The sequence below is a fragment of the Neomonachus schauinslandi genome, chromosome 7, assembly GCF_002201575.2.
Source record: "Neomonachus schauinslandi chromosome 7, ASM220157v2, whole genome shotgun sequence".
In the NCBI taxonomy this organism is placed as follows: domain Eukaryota; kingdom Metazoa; phylum Chordata; class Mammalia; order Carnivora; family Phocidae; genus Neomonachus; species Neomonachus schauinslandi.
This window is the reverse complement of record NC_058409.1, coordinates 86,941,001-86,968,561: the sequence shown is the minus strand read 5'-3', so window position 1 is coordinate 86,968,561 and position 27,561 is coordinate 86,941,001. Positions and strand designations below refer to the sequence as shown.

General features: G+C 50.1%; 1 protein-coding gene, 1 non-coding gene and 1 pseudogene across 4 annotated transcripts; 1 reads left to right on the top strand and 2 right to left on the bottom strand.

The window, feature by feature from the left end:
* Nucleotides 1-4,740: 4,740 nt before the first annotated feature.
* TRNAQ-CUG lies at nucleotides 4,741-4,813 on the bottom strand. Its single transcript has one exon. It is a non-coding gene; the product is annotated as a tRNA-Gln (tRNA).
* A 2,672-nt stretch (nucleotides 4,814-7,485) lies between these two features.
* LOC110588285 lies at nucleotides 7,486-7,653 on the top strand (annotated as a pseudogene).
* A 3,018-nt stretch (nucleotides 7,654-10,671) lies between these two features.
* On the bottom strand, nucleotides 10,672-21,488 carry RNF44 (ring finger protein 44). 3 transcript variants are annotated; one of them, XM_044917104.1, is made up of 11 exons: nucleotides 21,267-21,488; nucleotides 16,212-16,363; nucleotides 15,815-16,004; nucleotides 15,231-15,398; nucleotides 14,637-14,810; nucleotides 14,377-14,538; nucleotides 14,169-14,293; nucleotides 13,763-13,850; nucleotides 13,553-13,674; nucleotides 13,311-13,410; nucleotides 10,672-13,117 (listed from the first exon to the last, which is right to left on the bottom strand). In XM_044917104.1, exons 2-11 carry the CDS (start codon nucleotides 16,316-16,318, stop codon nucleotides 13,055-13,057), a joined length of 1,299 nt encoding a protein of 432 aa, XP_044773039.1. In that variant the 5' UTR covers nucleotides 16,319-16,363; nucleotides 21,267-21,488; the 3' UTR covers nucleotides 10,672-13,054. The 3 variants fall into 3 exon arrangements, with proteins under 3 accessions (XP_044773039.1, XP_021557004.1, XP_021556995.1); XM_021701329.2 differs by lacking the exon at nucleotides 21,267-21,488 and adding an exon at nucleotides 20,479-20,951; XM_021701320.2 differs by lacking the exon at nucleotides 21,267-21,488 and having other exon boundaries at nucleotides 15,815-16,034; nucleotides 16,212-16,453.
* Nucleotides 21,489-27,561: the final 6,073 nt, after the last annotated feature.

Genomic DNA, 27,561 nt, shown 5'->3' with positions numbered 1-27,561 from the left:
GCCCGATGTGGGACTCGATCCAGGGACTCCAGGATCATGACCTGAGCTGAAGGCAGTCGCTTAACCAACTGAGCCACCCAGGTGCCCCAGCCTCCACTCTTAACCTCCTGTTGATTGAACTTCCATCCCCACTAACCATCTCTTATGGTCAGCTGTAACCTCCTAATTGGTCTCTTACAAGATCTCTGTAAATGTAAAAGTTCCCCAGTTGGTACCTGATACAGAGTCAAGTGTCCCCTTGTTTCTGGCCCACAGATTGGGGGTCAGATTATGTGAACTAGGTTAGGGAATCACCCTTTATCCTGAGGGCCATTGAGGGGCTTTAAGCAAGAGAGATACATCAGATTTGGGTTTTAGAAAGCTGATTCTGTCACTGGGGAGACTGGATGGGAGGGGGCAGGACTGAGAGGTGATATGATAGAGTCCTGGATTAGGAATGGCTTGGGGATGGTGGGGTGTTAATGATGGAAATAAGGACTATTTAGAAAGCACAATGACCGGGAGGACCTGGAGGCTGATAAGATGTGGGGGGTGATGGAGTGAGAAATTGAGGATGATGTCCAGGTTTCTGACGACTGCATTTAGGAACAGACAGTCACTGGTGACCTTCACAGGTGCTAGATCAGTGGAGTACAGTATCAGAAGGCAGAAGTAATGAATGGGAGATGAAGTAGAAAGATGAAATGTAGGCAGCGCTCAGGAAATCAGTCGGTGGAAGGTATTGGAGGAACTAGAACAAGCCAGAGAGGAGCTATGAATGAGGAAAGGTCATTTGTTTTAAGGTGAGAGAGACTTCATTATGTGTAAATGTTAAAAGCAATGAGATTTTAGAGGAAAAGGTGGAAAATGCACAGAGAAAAGATAACAGAAAGATGCCCCTGGGTGGTGGAAGGGTTGGCCTTAGGAGGAAGGATGGGAACAGTAGTTGGTGTATTTGTAGATTTGAAGGCAGAAGTTGAGAGTGTCTGCATGTGATGGGGGTTGATGGGGGTCAGAGGTCTAAGAATACTGAAGAAGAGTTGAAATAGCCATTTTAGAGAGCAGGCCAGAGTATAGGAAGATTTAGGTGGCTTTCTGGAAAAACTGAGAGCCCAGGTGAGACAGACCAGAATTCATGGTGGGAGTAGACATGAAAAGCCAGGTAGTGTCACCAGTCTATTTTCTTCCTGCTGCCAATTTTCTTTCTGAAAACAGAGATCACATGTGGGCATTCAGTTTTCAGCAACCCCTTTGTCCCAGGTGAAAGTCCAGCTCCTCCGCCTGGAAGATGGGGATTTCAACTCTGGGCCCTTACAGAACTGTTACAGCTTTGTTTTTCTGTTCTTCCACATAGTCACACTAACTAACCATTACAGATCTCTTGATTGTTCCCTAAACACACCATGCACTTCCTGCCTAAAGATAAACTAACAACTGACACTCAAGAGAAATGGTTAAAAGATATGCTGTCAATTTCTCAAACTCTTCTGATTGCCAGCCAGGCAGTGCCTAGACCATGTGATTCTGGTCTTCCAGAAACGTATTTATAAGACTCTGGCTTATTAAAACACAGGTGCGGGGCGCCTGGGTGGCTCAGTCATTAAGCGTCTGCCTTCGGCTCAGGTCATGATCCCAGGGTCCTGGGATCGAGCCCCACATCGGGCTCCCTGCTCCGCGGGAAGCCTGCTTCTCCCTCTCCCACTCCCCCTGCTTGTGTTCCCTCTCTCACTGTGTCTCTCTCTGTCAAATAAATAAATAAAATCTTAAAAAAACAAACAAAAAAAAACCCAGGTACTGGCAAGGAGAGTAGATATAAATAATTAGCATGGTATACCAATTTAGGAACATAAACCTGGATCTTTTCAGATAGCTCTTACCTTTTTGGTCCCTATATTAGAGATCATTAGTTGCAAGTAACAAACAGGAAACTACTGCAGCTAATTTAAGGAAAAAAAACATGTGTTGAAAGACTATGGGGGTATATCCCAGAATTGAAAGTCAAATCTCAGAAAGGGTGAGGTCCAGGTTTCAGAAAAGGAGGGTTGGTGGGAGGGTGTTGTCAGAGGTAGAGGACATCCTTAGGATGTCAGGACTCCCACCTTTGGGAGGGAGGAACATAATTGGCAAGTAGATTGGGGTTTTTGTGCTTAGTTGCACCCCATATGTGGCAGGGCGTTTTCTTTTTAAAAAATTGCAGAAAAGTATAAAGAAGAAAATAACCCTTATTCACATTCCTACTACACCAAATTATTAATATTTTGGCATATTTGCTTCAAGCTTTTTTTTTTCCTGGATATACTTTGGTTAAAATCATATAAAATGTTTATACATTTGCTAAAATAAATCCATTCATGCTCAGCAGATGTGGCTAATTTCTGGCTGAGCAACCTGCCATTGTGTTGAGCACTGACCAGCAGTGAGCCGTCTGTTGTTCAGAGGGCTTTTCCAGCGTGCACTTCTCTGTCAGAGACTTGATCTGAGGTTGAGAGAACAGCAGAGGCCAATGGGTTTGCCCCAGCTTGTCAGAACTATGGAAGCCAAGGACGGGATGGTTCAAGGAATCATCATTCGTACAGAAAGATCATTGGATATGAGACAGTAAACAGTTAATTCACTATGTTGGGACACTGGAAAGAAAGAAAGGGCAGGGCCTGTGCAAACACCTGGGACCTGGGACTGGGGTCATCTTCCCACATGCTTTTCTTCCCCGCAGCTCATTTGTTCACTTACTCGATCACCTGTTGAGAAAACCCTCACTGATGCCTACTGTGTGCATGCCCTTTTGTTAGGATCTGGGAACATGGTGACTGTGATGGCCCTTGGTCTACTGAAGCAGAGACATGGGCAGGTAGCTGGATTGATCATAACAGGTGAGATGTGTGGGGAAAAGCCGTCTGCATGGTGGGCTGTGGAAGCAGAGTAGAAGTGTGGCCTGCTCTGGCTTGAGGGAGGGATCTGGGGAAGCTCACTTGAAGAGGGGACATTCAAACTGAACTTTGGAAAAGGAGCATGCTTACCAGGAAAAGTTAAAGCATTTGAGGCAACATAGTGTGGTTCAGGGGCAAAGGCTGCAGGGGTGGGTAGACAGACCTGGGCTTGATCCCTTGATTCCAACTCTACTGTGTGTTGGCTTTGGGATCTTTGGCAAGTCCCCTCCCATCTCTGAGCCTCCTTTTCCTCAGCAGGAACTATGAGGGAAGTAGTAACAGTTTTACAGTAAAGAAAACCGAAGAAGGACCCCCTGAGGGATAACTCGTCGACATGGTGGGCACTCACGAAATGTGAATAGTGTTCCAAGCAGGGGAAACAGCATGCACAACACGGGGGTAGAAACGGCATGTTGGAGAAACCATGAGAACCTGGTTTGACTTGAAGGAAGGAGGGAGATGCAGGGGCTGACAAGAGTGAGACGAGATTGGGATAATAGTTCTTCTACCACCTCCATCCCCTCCCTTAGGGAAGCTGGAGAGGCAGGTGCGAGGAGGGAAAGACAAGTATGGAACCCCATTTCTTTGACATCACCCATCTTCCAGTAAAATGACAAAGGGGGTTTATCTTTAGGGCTGCAATCAGTCTGACTTCAGTTTCCCCATTCATAAAAAAAGGAAAAGAAGAGACAAGACTCTTCCTGTTGCATCCCAAGAAGTTGTAAGGTGGCAGTGGAGCATGGAGGGGGGTGGGGAAACAGACTGAAGGAGACCTCTTTTTGGGTTTTTCGAAAGTGGGTTTTCTGACTTGGAGAATGCGTGAGTGGAAAGACTACCAGGTTATCCTGACTCTCCCATTTTCTACCTGGGCCTAGGGCTATCCTGGGGCCTCCCTGAGCTGTAGCTCCTCCAAAGGGAAACCAAAGATAATACGTGCCTCAATTCAGGGAGCTGAAGAGCAAATGAAACACTATGGTTTATAAGGCTCTCTGGGACCTGGCCCCTGACTTCCTCCTCAACTTCATCTCTTCAACTTCATCCTGTGCTCTTGCCCAAACTCATTCTTGCCTCTGGGCCTCTGCACATTCTCTTCCCTCCTCTGGAATGCTTTTCTCCTGACTAGCTCCTCTTCATCATTCAGGTCTCACTGATGTCAATGTCGCCTCCTCTGGGAGACCACCCCATTATCATGACCCTTGTGATAATTTGAAGTTATTCTTTACTTACATATTGTCTATTTTGGAATGCCAGCTTCCTGGAGGCAGGAACTTTGTCTCATTCACTGGAGTTCCCCCACTGCCTAGAACAGTACATGGCTTTGGGCAGAAACAGCCAGTTCTGTTGAATGACTTTATTTAGCACAAACAACATGCAAAGCACCCTACAAGGTGCTGAGGACTCAGTGGCAGTTAAACTGCCCTTATAGAGTAATGTAGCTTTTACACCTTCTGTGCCCAGAGAAGAACTCTGAAAGTCTTTCCCATCAGTACACAGGCTGAGTTCAAAGGGTTCCGAGGCACAGAAAGTATCTGTTCCTGGAGCTCTATCTTCCTCCCTCCAGGGACCTATGGTGTGCAACGCTTGGAGAGATGTTACCAATTCTACCAATTGTTATTAAAGACACACTTTACTGCCAATTCATTCATTCTTCAAGAAATGGCTACCATGGGCCAGGCTTAGCTGTAGTTGCTGGCAGGCAGAACTTCTGATAGAACAGCGGTAACCAGAATGACCTTCTACCCATCCCCCCATTGCCACGCCTTCAAGTAACAGAACTACAGCCCAAAGGTGATAGGATTTTTTTAAATATTTAATTTTTTTTAAGTAAGCTCTATGCCTAAAGTGAGGCTTGAATTCACGACCCTGAGATCCAGAGTCACATGCTCTACCAACTGAGCCACCCAGGAGTCCCAAGATGATAAGATTTAAAAAAAATTTTTTTTAATTTATTTTTTATTTGAGTATAGTTGACATGCATGCAACATTACATTAGTTTCAGGTGTACAGCTTAGTGAGTTAACAAGTTTATACATTATGCTATGTTCACTACAAGTGTAGCTGCTGTCACCACACAACACTATTACAATAGCATTGACTATATTCCCTATGCTGTGCCTTTTATTCCCATGACTTACTCATTCCATAACTAGAAGCCTGTCTCTCCCTCTACCCTTCACCCATTTTGCTCATCCTCCCACCCACCTCCCCTATGGCAACCATCAGTTTGTTCTCTGTATTTGTAGGTCTGATTCTGCTTTTTGTTTAATAATTTTTTTTTAGATTCCACTTATGAGTGGAATCATATGGTATTTGTCTTTCTCAGTCTGACTTATTTCACTTAGCAGAATACCTTCTAGGTCCCTCTAGGTTTCCCACAGTTGGCTGTACTACATTACATTCCCACCAACAGTTGCTTTTTCTCCACATCCTCACCAATACTTGTTTCTTGTCATTTTGATTTTAGCCATTCTGACAGGTGTAAGGTGATACCTCATTGTAGTTTTAATCTGCATTTCCTTGATGATTAGTGATGTTGGAGTTGAGCATCTTTTCATGTGTTTGTTGCCTATCTGTATGTCTTCTTTGGAAAAATGTCTATTCAGGTCCTTTGCCCATTTTTAATCAGATTGGGTTTTTTGGTGATGAGTTGTATAAGTTCTTTATATATTTTGGAAATTAACCCCTTATCAGATATATCATTTGTAGATATCTTCTCCCATTCGGTAGGTTGTCTTTTTGTTTTGTTGATGGTTTCTTCTGCTGTGCAAAAGCTTTTTATTTTTATGTAGTCTCAATAGTTTATTTTGCTTTTGTTTCCCTTGCTTCAGGAGACATATCTAGGAAAGTGTTGCTACAGCTGATGTCAGAGAAATTATTGCCTGTACTCTCTTCTAGGATTTTTATGGTTTTAGGTCTCGTATTTAGGTCTTGAATCCATTTCAAGTTTATTTTTGTGCATGGTGTTAGAAAGTGGTCTAGTTTCATTCTTTTACATGTAGCTGTCCAGTTTTCCCAACACCATTTATTAAAGAGAGTGTTTTTTTCCTATTGTGTATTCTTGCCTCCTTTGTCATAGATTAATTGACCGTATAATTGTGGGTTTATGTCTGGGCTCTCTATTCTGTTCCATTGATCTATGTGTCCGTTTTTGTGCCATTGCCATACTGTTTTCATTACTGCAGCTTTATAGTACGTCTTGAAATCTGGTATTGTGATAGCCCCAGCTTTGTTCTTCTTTCTCAAGATTGCTTTGGTTATTCAGGTCTTCTGTAGTTCCATACAAATTTTAGTATTTTTTGTTCTAGTTTTTTGAAATATGCTATTGGTATTTGGATAGGGATTGCACTGAATCTGTAGCTTGCTTTGGGTAATATGGAAATTTTAACAATATTAATTCTTCCAATCCATGAGCATGGAATATCTTTCCATTTGTGTCATCTTCAATTTCTTTCATTAGTGTTTTATAGTTTTCAGAGTACAAGTCTTTCACCTCTTTGGTTAAGTTTATTCCTAAGTATTTTATTCTTCTTGGTGCGATTGTAAATAGGATTTTTTTTTAATTTCTCTTTCTGCTACTTTATTATTAGTGTATAGAAACACTACCAATTTCTGGATATTAATTTTGTATTCTGCCACTTATTTCTTTTATTACTTTTAGCTTTTGGTGGAGTCTTTAGGATTTTCTCTGTGTAGTACAAAAATGATAGGATTTTAATCTGATTCATAATGTCGGCCTTTATCCAATTTCCACAGGCTTTTTTTTCTTTTTATTTTGAAATAAATATAGATTTATAGGAAGTTGTAAAAATATTACAAAAAGGTCTTATGTAACCCTTATGTAACCCAATGATAACCTCTTACATAAAACCAGAAAATTGACATTGATATAATCCACAGATTTCACGTTTTACATCCACCCATTTGTGTTTGTAGTTGTCAATTTCATTACTTATATAAATTCATGTAACCACACCATAATCAAGATACAGAACCATTGTATTGCCACAAAGATCTTAACCCTCCTACCCCTTTATAGTCACACACACACACACACACCCTTGTTCCGCCATCCCTAACCCCTGGCAACCACTATTCTCCATCTCTCCTAATATTGATATATATACATATATAACCTTTGTGATTGGCTTTTTTCACTCAGCATAATTCCCTTGAGATCCATCCAAGTTGTTGCATGTATCAATAGTTCCTTTTTTTTTTTTATTTTAGTTCCATTTTTTTTTTTAAGTGATCTCTACACCAGATGTGGGGTTTGAACTCATGACCTCGAATCAAGAGTCGCACACTCCACTGACTGAGCCAGCCAGGATCCCCTAGTTTGTTCCTTTTTATTGCTAAGTAGTATTCTGTGATCTGGATGGATCACAATTTAACTATTTGCTCACTGAAGGACATGTAGGTTGTTCCCTATTTGGGGTGATTACGAATAAAGCAGCTATGAACATTTGTGTACGTGTTTTTGTGTGGACATGTTTTCATTTTTCTGGGATAAATGCCCAGGAGTGCTGGGTCATTTAGTAAGTATATGTTTAGTTTTAGAGGAAACTACCAGGCTGTCGCCATGGTGAAGCTGAACAAAGAGGCCAAGCAGAGGCTGCAGCAGCTCTTCAAGGGTGGCCAATTTGCTACCCACTGAAGCCTTGTTCCTCTCATGATTCACCTGGGATTTAAGAGGGGTGCAGATCCTGGAATGTCTGAACCAACCCTTTTTAGTTTACCTAGGGGATGAAGAATTATTTGATCATCTGGATTTGGAAGCAATTAATGGACAGGAACAACATGGAAGGTGTGTGTGGTGGCTGGGATAAAAGATGGGACGTCCTTTAGACGCTCATTAGTTGAATGGTCCAGGGCTCTTCACAGATGCTTCAGTGGCAGAGTGGAACCTCTACTGACTTATTTATGATAGATTGTATCAAAATAAATGTTAAAAAGATACTTGCCAGACTATATTCCAGAATGGCTGTACTATTTAATATTCCTGTCAGCAGTGTCTGAGAAATCCAATTCCTCTGCATCCTCACCAGAATTTGATATTGTCACTATTATCTTCATTGTTTTTACAGGTGTGTAATAATCTTATTGTGGTTGAATTTGCATTTCCCTAATAGCTATGGTGGTGAACAAATGAAATATCCTCTTAATGTGTTCATGTCTTTTGCCCATATTCTAATTGGACTGTCTTTTGTTGAGTTTTGAGAGTTCTTTATTTATCTGATATGAGTAATTTCTCACATGTGACTTGCAAATTAAGCATTTAGTTTCTGGTGAAGTCCAATTTATCACTTTTTTCTCTTTTATGGATTGCTTTCAGTGTCATGTCTAAGATCTCTTCACCTAGCTCTAGGTCCTAGTGAAGATTATCACTTGTTTTCTTCTCAAAGTTTTCCAGTTTTATGTTTTACCTTTAAATCTATGATCTATTTTGAGTTCATTTTTGTATTGTGACTTAAGATCCTTTTTAATTTTTTTATGGATGCCCAACTACTCCATTATTATTTATTGAAAAGCCTATCCTTCATTGAATGCTCAAAAATTAGCTGGCCATACTTGTGCAGGTCTGTTTCTGGGGTCTTTCTTCTGTTCCATTGATCTACTTGTCTCTCTCTCTGCCATGTTGTCTTAATGCAGATCTGCAGCAACTCTTAAAATCAGGTATGGTGAGTCTTCTCACTTTATTCTTGTTTTTCAAAGTTAGCTACTTCTTTGCCTTTTCATATAAATTTTGAAGAATGTCATCTCAAAAAAAAAAAAAAAAACCCTGCCAGAATTTTGATAGGAATTGCATTAAACCCATAGTTCAATATGGGAAGAAATCACAATCTTTACCTATTGCCGAGTCTTCTGATCTGAGAATATGACTATGTTTCTCCATTTATGTAAGTCTTTGATTTCTTTCATCCAGTGTTTGATTTTCAACACACAAATCTCATCTTTTGTTAGATTTATGTTTCATCTTTAGAGTGATTATATAAATTTTGATTTTCATGTGTTCATTGCTACTATATAGAATACAATTAATTTTTATATTCATCTTGTAACCTGTGACCTGATGAACTCATTTAGTTCTAAGTTGTTTTTTTTTTTTTTTGTAGATTCCTTGGGATTTCCAAAATCTCCACGGGATTTTGATAATTTATAGGTTATCAAATTTATAAATAGGGAAATTTTCTTTTCAGTCTGTGTGTTTAATTTTATTTCCTTTTTCTTGCTTTATCCTATTGTGCTGGCTAGGAGTTCCAGTATGATATTGAACAGGAGTGGTGAGAGTGGATATCCTTGCCTTGTCCTGATCTCAAGGGTGAAGCACCTAGTCTTTCACACCATTACATGTTAGCTGTCGGGTTTTTTGTAGATGTTATTTACCAAGTTGAGGAAGTTACCCTCTTATTTCTAACTTGCTGAGAGTTTTTGTCATGACTAAATGTTCAATTTTGGCAAGTTTTTTTTCCATCAAATGAGAAGATCATGTCTTCTTTCCCATAGGTTTTTTTAAATACTGAAAAGAGCTTAGAGACTTCCCTAGACTTCAGACTAGGGCCCTGGGAACTCCGTTGCTATCACTGGTCTAGTCCAGCACTGCCCAGTGTGCCCCAGAGAATGCAATTTGAGCACTACATGTAGCCAAACAAGCCCAATATAGGAAGTGTTGCTCACAGTATCCATTCCTAGAGGCTTATAATACACATCAGCATAACCAAGGCTCAGAGAAGCCCTGCAACATAGGCTCCTATTACCTTTAGTGTGTTATTTCCCAAACTTGTTTAACCACAGAACCCTTCTTAATCCCCCTTATGCTCCCATAGCACCATCTCTGAAACACAGAGAACCACTCAACTAACTGTCCCTTATTTTGTAGTTGATACAGAGGCTGAAAGAGAAGTGACCTGACCAAGGCTACAGATAGTGGCATCACAAAGACACCAGGTCCTGGGTCTCCTGACCCCAGCTCACTGCTCCTGCTCCAGATCATGTTGCTTTGACATGCTAACAAGTCAGCGGATATCCTTGCAGCACTATATACCATCATGGTAAGAGGAATGTAACCGCATCACCAACCTGGTCCTTGGGTGCTTCTCAGGCCCCTAGTCCCCACTGAGCCTGGGGATAAGGGACTCAGGTTCATGTAGTCTTAGTAGGGCCTGTGGGTGGGAGGGTATGTAATGCAAGTCAGGCCAATCATGCTGGTGTAGCTCCCTGGTATGGTAGTGAATGGCTCAGGGATGTACCCACAATCCAAATTGGGTCTAACAAGACTCCATCCCAGAAATCCCATTAGAATTCCAGGAAAAAAAAATGGTTTTCCCATGGAATGATGCCAAACTAGAAGACACTGAACTAGAGCTACCAAGAACCACCACACAGAAGCAGCTCCTTCAAAACAAAGTTGTAAAATGAAGGAGACCTTGGTTTATAACATGCCCAAGCCCAATCCAGTCATGCTTGAGGCAGAACCTACCTCCAGAACTGAAATGACAGACCAACAAATAACGCTTTCCTAAAACCAGTTTGATGGAATTCTGCCACTTGCCAACAGAATCCTGCCTAATTTGAGTGTGAAGCAGATGGCCCAGAATGTCATCACTAACCTGGCTTGGCAGACCCTCTTGATCAGGAAGTACCCCCAAGGTGCCACAGCAGAGAACAATCTTTATTGCCCACCTCATCCCTATCCCCTGCCCATCAGACTGACATTACCCCCACTTCCCACCAAAAGAACACAGGTAGCCAAAGGCAGCTTGGGCAGTACTTGATATACATCATACATTTATTAGTGAATATCCCTCTGAAATCAGCAACAATATTAAAAAAAATAATGATTGCACTACTTGGTCAAGCAGAACTAGCAACTTTCATTTTAAAAAAAGTACAAATCTGTTAAAAATTTCAATCAGTATACACATATATATAATACAACATACTAGTTATGTTAAATGCTACAAACCAATGTGAATCCAATGGAATGGAAAAAACCACACATTTAAGCTTTAAGAACCATTTTTTTCTCTATATATTAGCATTTTCTCAAATACATACATGGGGAAAATGAGGTAACTGTAAAATGTGCAAGGAACAGGGCCCCCCCAAATTACATATATTTTTATATATATATATGTAATTAAATATATATATATATATGTGTGTGTATATATATATATATAACCTTTCTAACACAGAACACAGGTGCTGGGCCCAGCCAGGGCTGGGGGATGGTGCCCACTGTCATGCCTAGGCCAGAAGTTGGTAAATAAAAGAGTAAACAATGACAAGCCCCCACCACAGGAAATCATTGGTAACATGGCATCTATAGCAAGGTCGGCAAATCACAAACATCCTAAATAATTGTTTTATAAATCCTTTTTTTAATGATTTTTTTAAAGTGTTGTGTTTCCCCCCCCAATAGCTGCTCGTTGGAATCATTGCTGCAGCCGACACACAATCCGTGAGCCTGTTTCCGCCTGCCCCAGGAACCTTAAGGATTCTGAAAACCTTTTGTTGGGGTGGGAAAGGGAGGGGGGGGTTTGGAGAGGGTGGTTCTCTGTGTAAAACACGTGGGGTTTCAACACTGCTATAAATATAGAAACATCACCTGGAGTTTTATATACAGTAAGACTTTGGGTTCTCCACGGGGGTGGGGCCAGGCTGATGAGGCCCCATGGCAGGCTGAGGGGAGGCAGGGAGCCAGGGCCGCCGCAGGGAGAACGAGGGTGGTTGGAGCATCCCTGAGGCAGCAGGCGCCAGGGGCTGCCTGCTAGGATGTGCCGGCCCCACACGCGGTTCGTTCGGGGCAGCAACCCCAGCTGGGGGTAGGACGGGAAAGGAATGGGACTGGGGAAAGAGAAGGTGGGAGCTCAGCCAGACCCTATAGGGGGCCTCCTCCAGACCTTGGAGGGCAGGACTCAGGCTGGGAGGGGGCCCCTGGAGATGGGGTCCACGCCCTCCCTGGTCCCTGTCCTCCTGGGACTTCCTTGGAGGAGACTCGCCCAGTCAGGTGGGAGACGGGCCCTGGCTGGAGGGAGAAATGCCCTGAAAAGCGTACGGTCCCGGTAGGCTCTGGGGACGTGTGCAGTACAGTGCATGGCAGTTATCAGCTGAGCACAGACCACCCCCCAACCCCACCCATGACTGCCAGCCGCCCAGCCCAGCCCCAGCCGCACACATGCATGCAGACCAGGCGGCATCACCAGACCATTCCCGGCCCCCTGGGCACTTGGTCCTGGTTGGTCCCTATATCCCCCATTAAACCAAAAGGAAACAAATTATTTAAAAATCCACACCCCCAAATCCTACACGCGGTTTTGGGCCAAATGAATAAACAAAAACTGCTGCTCCTCACGTTCATGCAAAACAACAGAGAGGGGACATTGGGCGTGTGTCTGGCCGCCATCACTGCCAGGAAGGGGTGGCCACCAGGAACACAGGAGGTCTCTCTCCCCTGCATGGCCCAGGCCCCCTCAGGATACAGGCCACCCCAGCTCAGGGCCTGTCTCCCATCTGCTCAGGAGGCTGGCTCTGATATCTTCCAGCCTGGGGGTGGGCTGGAATGTTGTGACTGGGGTGAGGGTCCTTAAGGGAGCCAACCCTCAGAGCAGCCTGGGTAGGGCTGGCTGCCTGAGTCTGTCTGGGGTCAAAGCAAGAGGACCCAGGCCTGGGGCTCAGGAAATGGCCTCATGCCACCCTCTGTCCGCACGCCTGTCAGTGCCACCCAGTCAGACGGCATACCATTTCAGTGCAAGAGACCAGGCAACCCAGGACGGAGCCCTCTTTGCCCATCCTGGGGCTGAGGATCTCCCCTAGCTGAGCTTGGGGGGATAGACCCCTGGTTCCTAGGGTTGGCAGGAAAAGGAGACGGACTCGAGGGCAAACAGGAGGGAGACTGAGTTAGGGACACTCAGGCAGCTCCGTGGTGGGCAGACTGGCAGGCAGATCGGGGCAGGAGTCTTTGGAGCTTGGCAAATGCAGGGGCTTATTGCAGGGGCTTCTCTTGGGGCTGACCCTGGCACCAGCTCTGGAGATGCAGGCGGGAATGACGGGGCAGGCCTGGGCCACTCCCTCCCCGTCCTCCCCAGGTCCCCCCAACCCGAGCTTCCAGAGCTTCGGGCAGGGTTTATCCTGGGCGGCTGTGGGCCTCACTCAGCCTCCCTGGGCACCTCGGAGGCGTCGGCCCGGCAAATGGGACACGTCCGGTTGGCCTGGGGGAGCAGCCACACATCAGGCTCCACTCTTGCCTGTCCCCCACCCCAGCTGGGTCTGTTCTGCTTCTGGGACTTGACCCCTGAACAGAGCCTGGACTTCTAGATGATGACAAGAAGGGAAACCCTCCAAGGTCCACCCCCCTCCCTCACCACATGATGAACACCTGGAATCTGGCCTGGGCTGTATTACCTTTAACCACTTGTCGACACACTTGGTGTGGAACTCGTGGTTGCAGGGGAGGACTCGGAGCAGCTGCCGTGCCTCGAAGTCACTGAAGCAGACAACACACCTGGGAGAGGGCAGAGAGCGTCACCTCCACAGTGATGGCAGGGGGAGGCTCATTGCATAGCACAAAACCCCCTAGAGGAAGGGGTCCCCTTGCAGCCCCCCTGTGCTCACAGAGGGGCAGGAGATGGGGGCACAGTACTCACAGTGTCTGCTCTGACTGATGGCTGTCTGGGTTAAAGCGGTATGATGGGAGCTGCTCGATGTCCGCTTTGGTGAGGCCCCGGGGCTTGGCATCTCCTAGCCGCTCTGCCAGGTTCAGGAGGGCCTGTATCCAGGCAGGAGGGGAGGGTCATTAATGCTCAGGGCCGGAGGTCCCCCAAGCTCCCACCTCCCAGGACAGTGTTCCACGGGACCTCATAGTTCTCCATCTCCACGTCATCCACATCGAGATCCAGGCTGATGGTGGGCCCCATTGCTGTTGGTGACATTGGCAGCATCGAGCTAGGGGGGGGGGAGACAGGTGTGGGGGGCCCAGGGTCAAGGTCAGTAGGTGTAGGGGGTGCAGAGCTGCTCCCGACTCCCTCTGTGAAACAAAGCCCAGAGCTCTGCACCATTCACACCAGGGACTCCAGTGTTTGTCCCAGGACATTGTAAGAGGGCCAGGAACCCAGCTGGTGAGTGTTGAGAATGTGTGTGGTTTGGTGGGGATGCCAGATGGCTTTAGAGGCCCCAAGCACCCCATGGGGCTTTGGGTCCAACAACTGGAGGTCCCAGGAGACCAGAGCACCACGGCTCTGGGGCAGATGTGCTGGTACTTACAGGAAGTAGGGCAGGAAGCTGGGGTAATACGGTGGCGGGGGTGGCGGTGGGGGTGGCGGGGGCAGCGGCTGTTGCAGGCGGTATCTCTGAGTGCTCAGTCTCCGTGGCATCATGTGGGAATATGGCTACGAGAGGGGTGCCAGGTGCAGGTCAGCCCAGCGGGCCTGTTTCCTGATCACCCTAGAGTCTAGCTGGGGGCGCTACTTACCACACCGAAAGACAGCTCCTGGTGCAGTGGATCATGGGGCAGGTAGTGCAGGGGCACAGATGGGGACAGGGCTGGCCCTGGGGCAGAGGTGGAGTAGGTGAAGCTCCCCAGGGGGTGCTGGTCCCCCCGCAGGTCCACATCGTTGTCAAGCCGCTGCAGGGGCTGGAAGAAGCGGGGGTGGGCCAGCCAGAGTCAGTAAGGAGGGAAGCCCCGCCCCCCATGCCATCCCCTATAGCATCAAACCCATTGCCCAGACTCACCATTCGCGGGTGCTGGGCCTGCAGCGATACGAACTGCCCAAGAGGTGCCATGTGGGCGGGCTGGGGGTGTGGGGCTGGCGGTGGGGGGTGCAGGATGTAGTGATCACTGGAGATGAGGTGGGGGTAGGCCTGATAGGGCACAGGGAGCTGCTGCATGGTACACGCCTGGATCAGCTGCCAAGAGAGGGAGGGGTTGGGGGGCTGCAGAATGTTCTTCTAGGCTCTCGGTTGGGCCTATGCCTGTGCCAAAGGCCAGGGGCCATTCCATCCATCGAGAGGTCCCCACTGAAGCCCTCTGGCCCCTCCTACCCCTGCCAGAGGCCACCCAGGCAGGACACTACACTCTTAAGACCCATAGTTACAATTCCAAACTGTAAGGCAGGCACTGGGGTGCAGGAAGGTCCCTGAACCCTGAGGTGCCCTCTCACTATTCGTGAATGCACACATGCCTTTTCTGGGCAGGGTTGAGGCCTGGAGCTGGGCAGGTGCTCTGATAGCCTGGATGGGTGTCATAAGCTCGGCTTGTTTCTGCTGCTGGCCTATGTCTGGGGCTTTCAAGTGGGGATGGGGCAGGAGGTGGAGGCACTCACTCACCGGGGGTGGGAGGCAGCAAAGGGGGTAGTGCTGACCGCTGAACATCACGGAGCATGCTGGGAGCTGCTGGGCACTGCAGCCAGGGATGTGTTGGCTTGTAGGCAAGGGGAAGCCTTGGGTCGTCACTGTGGTGACTGTGTAGGACAGAGGGACGGGTCCCTGGTGCACCTGTGGGTACAGAGAAACCCGGGAAGTGTAGGGAGGAAATGGCCATGCTGCTGCCCCCAAATGAGAAAGGCCTGCTGGGCCACCTCCCTTCCCTTCTCTAGCTGGGTCCTACCTAGGTACACACCTGCCTATATCCCTGTCCCAAGCCCTAGAGGGCAGAGAGAACCCTCTGGGAACCTGGGAGGGGCTTCCAACTCTATCACTCATCCACTGTGTAGTCCCAAGGAAGGCCCTTCCCTTCTCTGGGCCTCAATTTACCAACCTGTAAAACAGGGCTAATAATGCCTCACTGAACATGCAAAGAGTTAAGGGGAAATCAGGGTTCTGCTACCTCTGGTCCTCAGACAGACTTGCCAGAGGCTGGTGGGGAGGGGCCAGCAGGGTGGGGAAACAGAGGTGATGAGTATTGTGCCTACCTGCTCGTGGAGATCAACCATGAACGGGCTGTGTTGGGAGGCTGGGTGCAGCATTCGGGGGCTCCTGCCGGCAGGAGCCGAGGCTCGGTGCTCCTCTACAGGGAGGTGTGGTGGTCGGGGTGGTGGCTGCTGGGAGGGTAAGCGCTCATCCTGGGCAGGCAGGCTGGCCAGGGGGCCCTCGCGGCCGGGGCTGCACCACAGAGAGGAGGCCCCAGTAGGACTGAGGGGAGCCACTCATTCAGAGAGCATGGAGAGAAGCCAGGTCACTACCCACTAGGGAAGGAAGACCACTCAGGGCCCTATGCCCTGTCACCCCTGGTCCCTATGCCCCAACCCAAGCTGACAGCCCTAGTACCGGGGGCTCTAGGCTCTGTAGGACTAGGAGATTCCTTCCTACCTTCCCCGGAGCTGGCCCGGGGTAGTGCCGGGTCCTACAGAGAATCGCCGCTGACCCACAGGGGCAGAGGGTGGCCACCTAGTCACTGCCAGAGCCCATGGTCGCATCAGGGGTGGCAGAGGGGTGGAGGGGCTGGGCCAGGGTTCACAACCCTATAAGGCAAACAGATAAACAAACTGAGGCACACAGAAGTCCAGGCACTTGCCCCATTAGGGATTGTGGAGACAGAATTAAACTTCAGCAGTCTGATTCTAAGGGCTACTGATATCCACCATGCCCCTGTACTCCATGTGCAGTGTACACTCTGGGTCTGGCCTTCTTTTTGGGCACTGGGGATCAGGGATGACAGATCAGGAACAGGGAGCCCAGGTCTCAGTTTCCTGCTCTACGAAATGGGATCAAGTTCCCCTTCAGGGTTGTGGTGAGTTAGGAGGGCTGGCCAGCATGCTTCCAGGCCAAGTGGCTCCAGTAAGGCTCCCTCAGGATGGGGACCCCAGGGCACCCTGTTCTGTTGTGGCGGTCTACAACTTCAACCTCCAGGAAGCTGGGGGTTCCTGGGAGGGCACTCCAGCTTCCTCCCTTCCATTGGGTCAGCTCTGGGGGGGGGATTCCAGTCAGGCCTTCTCTTTCCACTACTGCCAGGTAAGAGGTTCTGACCCAGTTCTTGCCCTCAGGGGCTCCCAATTCAAGTCAGTTTGTTTTCTTTCTTTCCATAACCAGCTCCCACAGTGCCTACCCACATGTGACTTCATCTACTCTTCAAGGTCCATTTCAAAGAATAGAAAACTGAGGCTCAAAGAAATTGAAAGGGACTTGCCCAAGTGTCAAAGCTGGGAGGTGAGCTGGCCACAAGCCTCTCACTGCACCCTGCTGCCAGCAAGAAGGGGTCCTGCCCAAGCGCTTTGCAGGAGGTAATGAAGGAAGCAGCCACTGGTGGGTGGGTGAGTCTGGCATACAGCCAGGCCCTTGCTCTGGGGGCTTAACACAGCCCCCAAGTGGCAGTGGGGCTTGCTGAGAAAAAAGGGGAAGCAAGAACCTAAAGGAGGAAGTTGAGTGGTAATGGGGTGGGGCAGGTCTCCTCCCTCTGGTAGGAGCTGGGGGTCCAGGTGGGATAAGCTGGGGGACCATTTATTAACTCCAGAGGTTGGGATGAGGCCCTGGCAGAGAAAACTCTGGAACCTGTCAGGCCTTGCAGAGCTGAAGGCTGCATCAAATAGGACCAGCCCTTTGCTGTTCCTGCCACAGGGAGGCCTCCTCCGTCCGCCCCTTCATCTGACAAAACTCCTATGCATCTCTGACAGCCAGCTTTCAGTGTTACCTCCCTGCTGACACAGCTAGGGAGCCAGTGCACCATATCCTCAACGCCTTGTTCCTTCCTGCTAGCAGTGGCAAGAACACCTCCTCTGTGCTCGGCTTTACAAGCCTGGACCCTAACTCTCAAAGCCAGTCTGCAGGGGAAGCTCGCCATGGCCACAGCCAGAAGTGTAAGAGCTGGAGTTCACATTTCTCCCACCTAACCTGGGCTCTGGCACTTGGAAGAAGGGCGGACAGAGCCCAGTGACCAGCTTGTGGCCAGCACTGATGTGGTAAATGTACACTTGAGAGCCAATCACACAGTCTGGCAGGAGTAAAATTGGTGCCCATGATTGAAAACTGGGAGATTACATAAAAATCAGGTCTTTCCTGAGAGGAAACAAAAGCAGAAAATCTGGTCCCATTAGGCCCTCGTTTCTGCTGTGTCCCCCTCACCGGAGCACAAGCTTTCTCTCCAGGCCACCCAATGCCCGTGCTCTACCTGCCCACCGTAGGTGACTAGGTTTGTAAGCCCCGGTGTGAGCAGAGTGCACATCCTTACACACGTGTGTACACCCACAGCCTTCCTGATTCTTGCTGACAATTCAGCCGAGCAAACAAAGGCCAAGAGAGACTCAGAGTACACCCCTAAATATCTGAAACAAGAAACTCCTAGGCCACTCCAGACCTTCTGGATCAGAATCTTTGGAGGGTTGGGGAACAAGGTTATCTAGACATTTTACCAAATTCTCCAGCAGTTTCTATGGCACAGCCAGGTTTGGGCACCTCTGCTCTAACTGACCTCAGAGATCCTGGGAGACCACAGTCCTGCTGATGAAAAACATTAACAGTAATAACTATGACACTTCTCACATGCCATCTTGAGTCCTCACAGCAGCCCTCAGAAGTAAGGACACTGAGGCCCAGAGAGGTGAGGTCCAGAGCCTGTCAGCCAGAGTTGTGAGTGCACTAGGGCACGACCCAGTGGCTTCAATGGCTCCTCTTGTGCAAAAGTCTGGGGGGCGTGGATGCCACAGAGGCCCAGGCACATGGGAATCTGCTCTGGCCAGCCCCTTCAAAAACACCCATTCCTCAGGAAAAGGAAGTAGCAAGGAGCTGAGAAACCAAACCAGCAGTCCAAAGGGCCTCCAGCTATAGATGATGGTGCCAAAGTTTACACACGATACCCCGACTCTGGCCAGAGTCTTGGCTGAGGATTGGGCGCATCACTTCCCCGCTCAGCCTCAGCTTCTTCACCTCTAAGATGGAACAGCCAGATAACCACCTGCCAGTGGACTGGCAAGGGCTGCTCAAAGGCAGAGGTGATTGGCAAAGTGGAGGTGTGAGTGATCACTATTATAAATTGAGAGAGGCTGACCTCCACAAACAGAAATCAGGTGCCACTTCAAGCTCTGCAGGATAGATAGCTGGGAAATATGCCTCCCTAGGGGAAAACCCCAGCTGGTAAGGGAGGGACCCCTGGTTCTTGGAAGTCCTACTAAGAAAAGAGGTTGTGCAGAGGTGACACACCCACTTCATATTTGAGGAAATTGAGACCCAGAGAAAGGAAGTAACTTGCTCTAGCCCACAAAGCCAGAGAAAGACTGAACTAGTTCTCCTTGGCTGGCCACCTAGGCCCAGATTCCCCCAACCCCTGACTCTTTAATTACCATCAGTAGCCCCCAATAACCACCTAATCCCAACTAATTTCAGTCCCTAAAGGAGATGGAGAGTTTTCTGTTTTAGGCACTCACTACTAACCCTATTGTGGTGAATGAAACAAGTGAGGCCCAGAGTTGGAGGCAGCAACTTGCTCAAGGTCAAAGTGCAAGGGTGGCCAGGTGACCACCCCCAATTTCTCTGCCTTTCCATAGTCCTCTGTGCTGTGCTTTCAATGAGGTCTGGGTAAATGGGTCTGCTGGGTCCCATCCCTAAATCCAATCTTGCCTGGAAGCAGGCACCACACTTTGCATCCACCCCTTCCCCCAGGACGCAGCCAACTCCCTACTTCCAGTGCCCCATGTAACTATCCTAGTCCAAGTCTAGGGAACCCCTGCCAAGTCATTTGCCCCGGGGGGAATGTTTGCCTGAGAGCCTGAGTAGATTCAGGCACGATGAGAAGCCCGCCCCCCCCCCTCCCTCCATGGGGCAGGCTAGGCCACTACTGCTTGTAGGCAAACAGAGCTCTCCCAACGTGTGCTGCCTGGAGGGAGTTGAGGACAGGACTATCAGCCTCGGAGCTAGGAGTCCTCGGCTAGCCCAGGTTCCCTAGATGACCTTGGTCAAGGAAAGAAATCTCTCCGCTTCCGTGAGCCTCAGTTGTCACAGCTGTGAAATGGGGATGGAAATCTCTCCTTCCTAGAACGCCCAAATAAAGCCAGAAGGAACAAGACGCAAGAAACCAGGTGGTCACATTAGCGGGGGAGGAAACCAGTGTTCCTGAGGGACCGGCCCCTCCTCAACGCGGGCCAGACGCAGGTTGCGGGGCTCTGGGGAGCTTCCTCTGCCACCCCTCCCCGGGGATGGGCGGCCAAGGTGCAGACACTCGCCCGGGGAGGAGACTCCCACATTCCCCCCTCACTCATTTATGCCGCGCTCGGAAGGACATGGGGGGCGGGAGGCCAGACTGCGGCGTTGGGGCCAGAGCGCTGTGACTTTAAGAGCCGAGGATCCCGGACCATGTGCTCGGGCGTGAGACAAAAGCAACAACAAAGGAAGTGGCGGCGGCAGGGGGAGGGGGCGGCTCCTTCCTCTCCAACCGCGGCACTCAGCCCCGGGAGAAGGAAGACTCGACCTGGCCTTGGGGGGTTGGGGGGAATCCTCCTCGATTCTAGAGGTCTCTCCGTCCCTCCTCTGGACCGCCCGCGATTAACCCCTGCGGAGCCAGCTAGATCACAGCCCCCAGTCCCAAGGGAGGGGGACAGGAGTTCCAGGGATGCGGAAATAGGGAGTTGGGGCTCTAGCCCCTACTCACCTTCGGCCGCCAGGCCACACGTTGGCTCCTTTGTTCCCGATCTAGGACGGCCAAGCTGGACAGAAGGGAGGGGGGCTGCCTGGACCCTTTAAGAGCCCCCGCCCTGCGGAACAATGTGCTCCCCTCCCCACCCCCCGGTCCGGGTGCAGTCCAGCTCCTTCCGGGGCTCTCTCTTTGTTGTCGGTCCGCCGGCGTCCGCCTCGCGAGGCCCACGCGCGGTCTGCCTCTCTCAGCCCAGGCCCTCCGGGAGCGGGAGGCGGCGCAGGACGCGGCCGGGTTTGCGCAGCTGCAGGCGGCTGGCCCTTTAAGAACTGTCCGCGGCGGCAGCGGAATGTAACAAACCCCACATTTGATTCACAACATTCGAAGCGGCGGGGTCGCGCGCCGGACGGGAGGGGGGCTCGCGGGGGCGCGCCGGGAGATTCCGGCAAACAGTAGCCGGCTGCTGCCCGCGGCAGCCCCGCCAAGAGCTCCGCCCCGCGGGGACCATGAGAGCCAATCACTCACCGTGACTCGGCACGTGATTAATGGGACGCCATCTTGGAAGGCAGATTTTCTTTAAAACCTCCTTCTTGCCCCCACCTTTGCACTTAAAGTGACCGCTGTCATCACAAGCAAGGGGCGGGGCCACATGGCCTGAGCTAAAGATGGGAGACCCCGGGGTGGGCAAGGACAACCGGCTGCAACTCGAACTTGCTATGCAAACTCGCGAACCACTCGCGCCTCTGAGGCTCAGTTTCCCTGCCAGAGAAATGGGTCCCCCTAGGAGAGCCGCAGCCCGGACTTACTGTGTCATGGTCTTCTCTTCGGGGACGGGGCGCCGCCTGGGACACTGAAGTGCAATGGGACTGACCTTCGACGGGGCAGGAACGGCCTTCTTAAGCCAGCCCAACTGGGTTAGGAAGGCTCTAACAGCCTTGGGTCGGCAACCTCCCCGGAGATGACGTCAGCCCCAAGAGCTGCCGCGCCGCGATGACATCATGGCCTGGCCGCCCTGCATCTCCTTGTTTATACTACGCGGCAGCTTTAAAAAGCTGGGACGGCCTGGGTTGCCCAACGGACCAATAGCGGGTAACCCACGCAAACGAGCTAACGCCTGCGGGGCAGGGGGATTGGTCCTGCTTGCGCTGACGCCACAGAGACATTTAACCGCCCCGCCCCCAGCGTGGCCCGGGAAAGGGGCGGGGAACAGTTTGAAGCAGGAGCTGCAGTTGTCCGGCGCTCTGGTAGCTCTCGGCGCGTGGCCAGTAGAGCTTGGTCTCCCCCATGGAGGGCTCCCTGCTTAAGGGTGTTGAGAAACTAAGCCCAAAGAAATCTTCAGTTTCCTACTGTACTCCTCCCCGCAGCGATGAAGCGGAGGGATTACTACAGCATTTTACAGATGGGTCAAGAGGATCAAGGGGGGGTGTCACTCACTCACCCCAGGTCACACAGCTATGAAGGGTGGCTGAACAGGTATTTGAACCGAAACTACAGCCAAGCTTCGTTCCCCTTTGCCTTCATACCGGGGCAGCATTATACAAAGTGGGATATTACCTCCACATCGATTATTTAAGAAAAAAAAAAATCAGTAATACTCTTAAATATCCAAGAGCTGGGCACAGGCTGAAAAGAATCATGTGTGCATATGATCAATAACTGGACTCCTCCGCATGGGGCTGCACTAACATAGGGCTACCTCCCTAAACAAGATGCCAGTACAAAATGTTAACATTTGTTAAACCTGTGTTTAGGGCTACTGGGGGTGTGATGGTGTCATTTTCTATGCTTCTTTGGTGTAGTTCATAACCCCAAATTTAAAAATAAAAATGGAAGGGGCGCCTGAGTGGCTCAGTCGTTAAGCGTCTACCTTCGCCTCAGGTCATGATCCCAGGGTCCTGGGATTGAGCCCCACATCGGGCTCTCTGCTCAGCAGGAAGCCTGCTTCTCCCTCTCCCACTCCCCCTGCTTGTGTTCCTTCTCTCGCTGTGTCTCTCTGCCAAATAAATAAATAAATAAAATCTTTAAAAAAATAAATAAATAAAAATAAAAATAAAAAATGGAAAGCAATTTGCTAAACAGTTAACTATGTATCCATTTTTCTGAAAATTGGATATATACAGTATCTGCACAGAATACTTCTGGAAGGATATACAGGAAACTAACAAGTGTCCTCAGGGAGAACTGGAAGAGTATGGGATCAGGAGGATACACTTTTTATTGTATATGCTTGTGTACATTTGCTCTTTTTAAAAAACTCTATACAGGGTGCCTGGGTGGCGCAGTGGGTTAAACCTCCAATTCTTGGTTTCAGCTCAGGTCGTGATCTCAGGGTCGTGAGAGTGAGCCCTGCGTCAGGCTCCGTGCTCAGTGTGGAGTCTGCTTAAGACTCTCATTTGCTCTCCCCTCTGCGCTCTCTCTCTCAAATAATAAATCTTAAAAAACAAACAAACAAACCCAAAACCCTGTACAATCTGGGTGGGGGAATGGGTGAAACAGGGAATGGGGGTTAAAGAGTACACTTATCACGGTGAAAAAATAATAAAAGAGAAAAAGAAGAAAAAAATCCATACAATATAACCTACAGAAAATGCTAAAGAAAATTACTGTGGGGGCGCCTGGGTGGCTCAGTTAAACGTCTGCCTTTGGCTCACATCATGATTCCAGGGTCCTGGGATTGAGCCCCACGTCCCTCACTTGTTCTTTCTCTCTCTCAAATAAATAAAATCTTTTTAAAAAATTAAAGAAATTTTAAAAAATTACTGTGAAAGAGTATGTTTTAAATCTTCTAAGGCATAAAAATTTCTGTTCCCTTAAAGTAAGAAATCCCCCTTCAGGAAAGGTATCCAATGGAAACAATCCACAAGGAAGTTTGGGGAACAGAGATACTTAATCAAGTTTTGTTTAGACCAGCAACAATCGGTTACTGCATGGCGGCTGTGCAGCCGGCAATGCAATGACTGCAGATGGTACCCAGGGGCACTCTGCAGATAACTAAGCACAGGAGATCGAGTTCCTGATGCAGTCCCTGCCCAACTCTATCCATTGGTTAAAACTATGTGTGCATGAGAATGAATGGGGGATGTACAAGGTGATGCCGTTCTCTAACCAACTCCTTTTCATCATCTCTCCCTTCTATATCCCTTCTGACCTTTTATTCTTCCCACTATGTAAAAGGAATTAGAAAATCCTCCCCTCACTGGAAGGCGCTACGTTGTTAAGACCACTCCCTGCTTGCCTATGTAGGGACAGGACATGGAATGGCTCCCTGCTGCCTGCCTCTGGGGCTGGGCTTCACCAGCGTCCCCCAGCCTTTCAGGCTCACCTCTCTCCAGTCCTCCCACAACCATGATGGTGCACCTACTGGCCTCTCCTGCCTGCCACCTTCACACCTGCACTTAGCTGGACTGCCTGCCTGAGATGCCTTCTCTATTCCTTTCTACCAATCTAGTCCTCTTCTCTGTCCTTCGGGGCTCTGTTCCCATCTAACCTCTTACAGGAAGCTCTGCGGTCTCCAGCTTGTACTGAACCTCCCCATCTCTGAACTCAGGGCTAGACGTACCCCAGCCTTCACTTCATACCATCTAATTTCCATACAGCCCTGTCACAGTCTCTTCGCTTCATGTCTCATTCCATAAGGGGATTCAGCATTTTTCAGTGCACTATCATCTAGCCTTCACTGGAAGGCCTCAGTTTATGGGTGAGCATCTGAGGCTCAAGGAATGAAGTGACTTGCCCAAGGCCATGGTGGGAATACCTTACCGTTCCCACACCCTCCAAATGCAATTCTCCAGTCGCAATCAAGTCATGTACTTTGAAGCCACCGAACCTCTGACTGTCCCGACTCTAATTAAAATAACCTCACCACCCCTTAACTCTGGCAAAACCCTGCTCAGCCTTTGGGGTTCAGGTCCAAGACTGCCTCCTGCCTCCACGAAGACTCCCTGAGCCCTCTTCTGCAGTCAGCTGCTCTGGCTTCCTTAACGTGGCAGGGCCCTTACCACATTGCCTCAGGAAATGGGCTCCGGGACTGCTCCCCTGCCCCAGGCCCTCCAAGTGCAAAGCCCTGGATGTTATTACATTCCAGCTTCCAGCCCCAAGCCTCCTCTTCAGATGGGAGGGATTCCACTTTGGCAGGAAGGCTCTGGCTCACACTGGGTAGCGGATGCCCAAGGAAGGGGCTCTGAGTTTGACTCTCACCTCTGATGCTACAGGGCTGGGAACACCCTGCTCCGGCCTACTCCCCTGGGAGGCCCTCAGCAAACACCCACAGCCCCTCAGGGTGCCCCCAGGGCCAGAGGCCAGTAATACATCTCCTCCTGATCTGAAAAACCTTCCTGGGCACAAGCAGAATCACTTTAGAGCAAGTGGGGAGGAGGCTCAATTTTACCAGATTTTCCAGAGAAGCCAGAAGTCTGGGCTTTCCTGTGAAACCCCCCCTCAGGTTCACCTGCAGGTCTTCTGCTTTGGAACCCCAATGCGCTGCTGTGGCCTGCACACCTACCGTGTGCCTCACTCTCATCACTCCACCCTACTCCACCCCTGCCACTGGAAGACAGGTTCTGTTTTCATCTCATAGATGAGCAAAGTGGTTCAGGAAGTGCCTCCTTTGCCTCAGATCCCGGAAGTGTGGCCCAGTGGTTTCCAGAAGCCACAGGTGGGGGCGGCTCATTCTTATGCAAGCATCTGCAGTGAGATTCTGTGGAGAAATTAGGGTTCTAGGGGCTCCTGCACAGTCTAAGCAAGTGCCATCCTGATCGCCTCACTGGTCCTCCGACGACCTAAGAGCTAGGTGCCAGGATTTTACAGATGAGGAAATGGGTGAGGGGGGGATGACTCAGCCATCAAGGGGCAAACCTGGGATCACATTCTAATTTCACATTAAGTTTGGTTCATGCGATACAAATGTCAAAACAGAGTCCCCAAGAGTTGCTCAATAATCAAAAGCACAGATATCCCAAGGCAAGAGTAGACCATGGAGGCTCAAGGACTGGTGGATGAGCAGCAGAGGATTCAAATCCCAGGCCCTCCAAGTGCAAAGCCCTGGATGTTATTACATTCCAGCTTCCAGCCCCAAGCCTCCTCTTCAGATGGGAGGGATTCCACTTTGGCAGGAAGGGGGAGGGTCACGGATTCCTGCTGGGCCCTGCGGTCCCTGCCTTACCCAAGAACTTGGGACAGCTGGCTGCCTCCATTCCTCCCTCAGGGTCAGAAAGCACCCCACTCCTTTCTTCTAAGACCCCTCAAATTTTCCTCCAGATACAGGGCTCAGTAGCCTTCCCAGGTGGAGTTTGCGGAGCACAGAGATTGAGGGATCACCCAGGGACACACAGCACAGCCTGGCAGAGCCAGCGTGGGACGCAGACCTCCCAGCTACTACCACAGAGCATTGCAGACCTGAGCCCAGAGCCTCACACCCCAGCACGGAGGGCTGATGGGCTCCCTGCCAAGTCCTCTCTGCTCAGGACACGCCTGAACACACCACCCTCACATCTGAGCTCCAAGCTTTGGCTCCCCTAAAAAGAAGTGGCTGTGTTTGTGCACATGGGGGTAGGGCAGGGCGTCTGTTAAGGTGGTCATGGGTCTGGGGTTCAGGTCAGGAGTACTTTAGTTCTGACTTGGGTCAGTTATTTGGCTTCTCTCCACCTTAGTCTTACCTGTAAAATCAGGACAACAGTAGTGACACATGACATTTACTGAGCACTTAGCGCGCACCACTGATACTCAGCCCCTACAGGGCTACTGAGGACAGGCACACACTGATGATTAAATACAGAGCCTCTGGGCGCCTGGGTGGCTCAGTCGTTAAGCGTCTGCCTTCGGCTCAGGTCATGATCCCAGGGTCCTGGGATCGAGTCCCACATCGGGCTCCCTGATCGGCGGGAAGCCTGCTTCTCCCTCTCCCACTCCCCCTGCTTGTGTTCCTGCTCTCGCTATCTCTCTCTCTGTCAAATAAATAAAATCTTAAAAATAATAATCAATAAATAAATACAGAGCCTCTGAAGTCAGCCTGTCTGGGCTTGGACTTGGAGCCTGACTCTGCCTCTTATTAGCTCTGTGATCTTGAGGAAGTCACCACCTTTTTTTGAGGCTCAGTTTGGCCAGGTGTAAATCGGAGGTGACAGTACCTACCTCAGTGAGTCACCAGGGGCTCCCACTACGTGCGAATCTTTGGCGGTGCCTGCGCAACTTTCGGGGTCTGGGTCTGCACTTGAATGTGCGAGCTTTGTGGGTACGGTGTTGGAAGGGGCTCCCCTTTCTGACTCCCTTCCCCCTGCAGCTCTGGCCACTGTAATTCCCAGGGTCTGCAAAGGTGGGAGCAGGTACTATCACATCCAGAGATGAAAACCGGGTGCTGCAGGAGTGCGGGCGCCTGGCACACCCCGGGGGATGAGTCCAACCGAATTCCCCATTTTCTCTCCTTCTGAGGGCCAGCTTCCTATCCCCGTCCTGTCCACACCACCGCCCTGACCCCCCCGACAGCAGCTCGATTCGAGCTTAGAGATCCTTAGGCAACGGAAGCTATGTGACCTTGGGTAAGACACAGACCCTCTCTGGACCGCCCGGCGTTCTGACATCCTGAAAGCTGTATCGACGGCGCTGGGGTGTAGTGGCCTGTTCCCCGGTCCCGCAGCCGCTCCAGGGCAAAGCTCGGGAAGCTCCGGCTCCCCAACGGCTGGCACCAGGAGCACTGGTAAAATGTTTGGGACGGAAGTTACGAAGCCAAAAGACTGCGGCACCTCTTCAGCTCCAGTTCCCTGATGGCAGGGCCCCGGCCGAAACCGGAACCTGCCGGGGCGGGGGGGGGGGTCACGTGCGGGGCGCAGGGCACTCTGGGACTTGTAGTTCCCGGGGTGGGGAAGGCGTCCCCGAACTGGGATACTCGGACCTAGCCGGCGGACTGATGAGCGGAGCACCTCTGGCTCCCGGTCCTGGGAGAGCGAGCTCGGCACTGCAGACGCAGGCAGAGGCCGCGCTGTAAGTCCCTGCGCTACTGTCAGCCCGCGGCCGCCCCCTATCGCTCCGTCCTCGCTGGCCTCGCGCCTCGGGCGCATGGCGCAGGGTCGGGCCAGGAGTTACCTGGGGCCGCGGCTGTGCTCCACC

Coding starts and splice junctions, on each gene's coding strand:
- RNF44 (XM_021701320.2), bottom strand. CDS start 16,318: ATGCGACCATGGGCTCTGGCAGTGACTAGGTGGCCACCCTCTGCCCCT. Junction 13,851..14,168: donor AGCTTCCTGCCCTACTTCCT/GTAAGTACCAGC, acceptor CCCCCCCCCTAG/CTCGATGCTGCCAATGTCAC. Junction 13,411..13,552: donor CATCAGTCAGAGCAGACACT/GTGAGTACTGTG, acceptor GCCCTCTCCCAG/GTGTGTTGTCTGCTTCAGTG.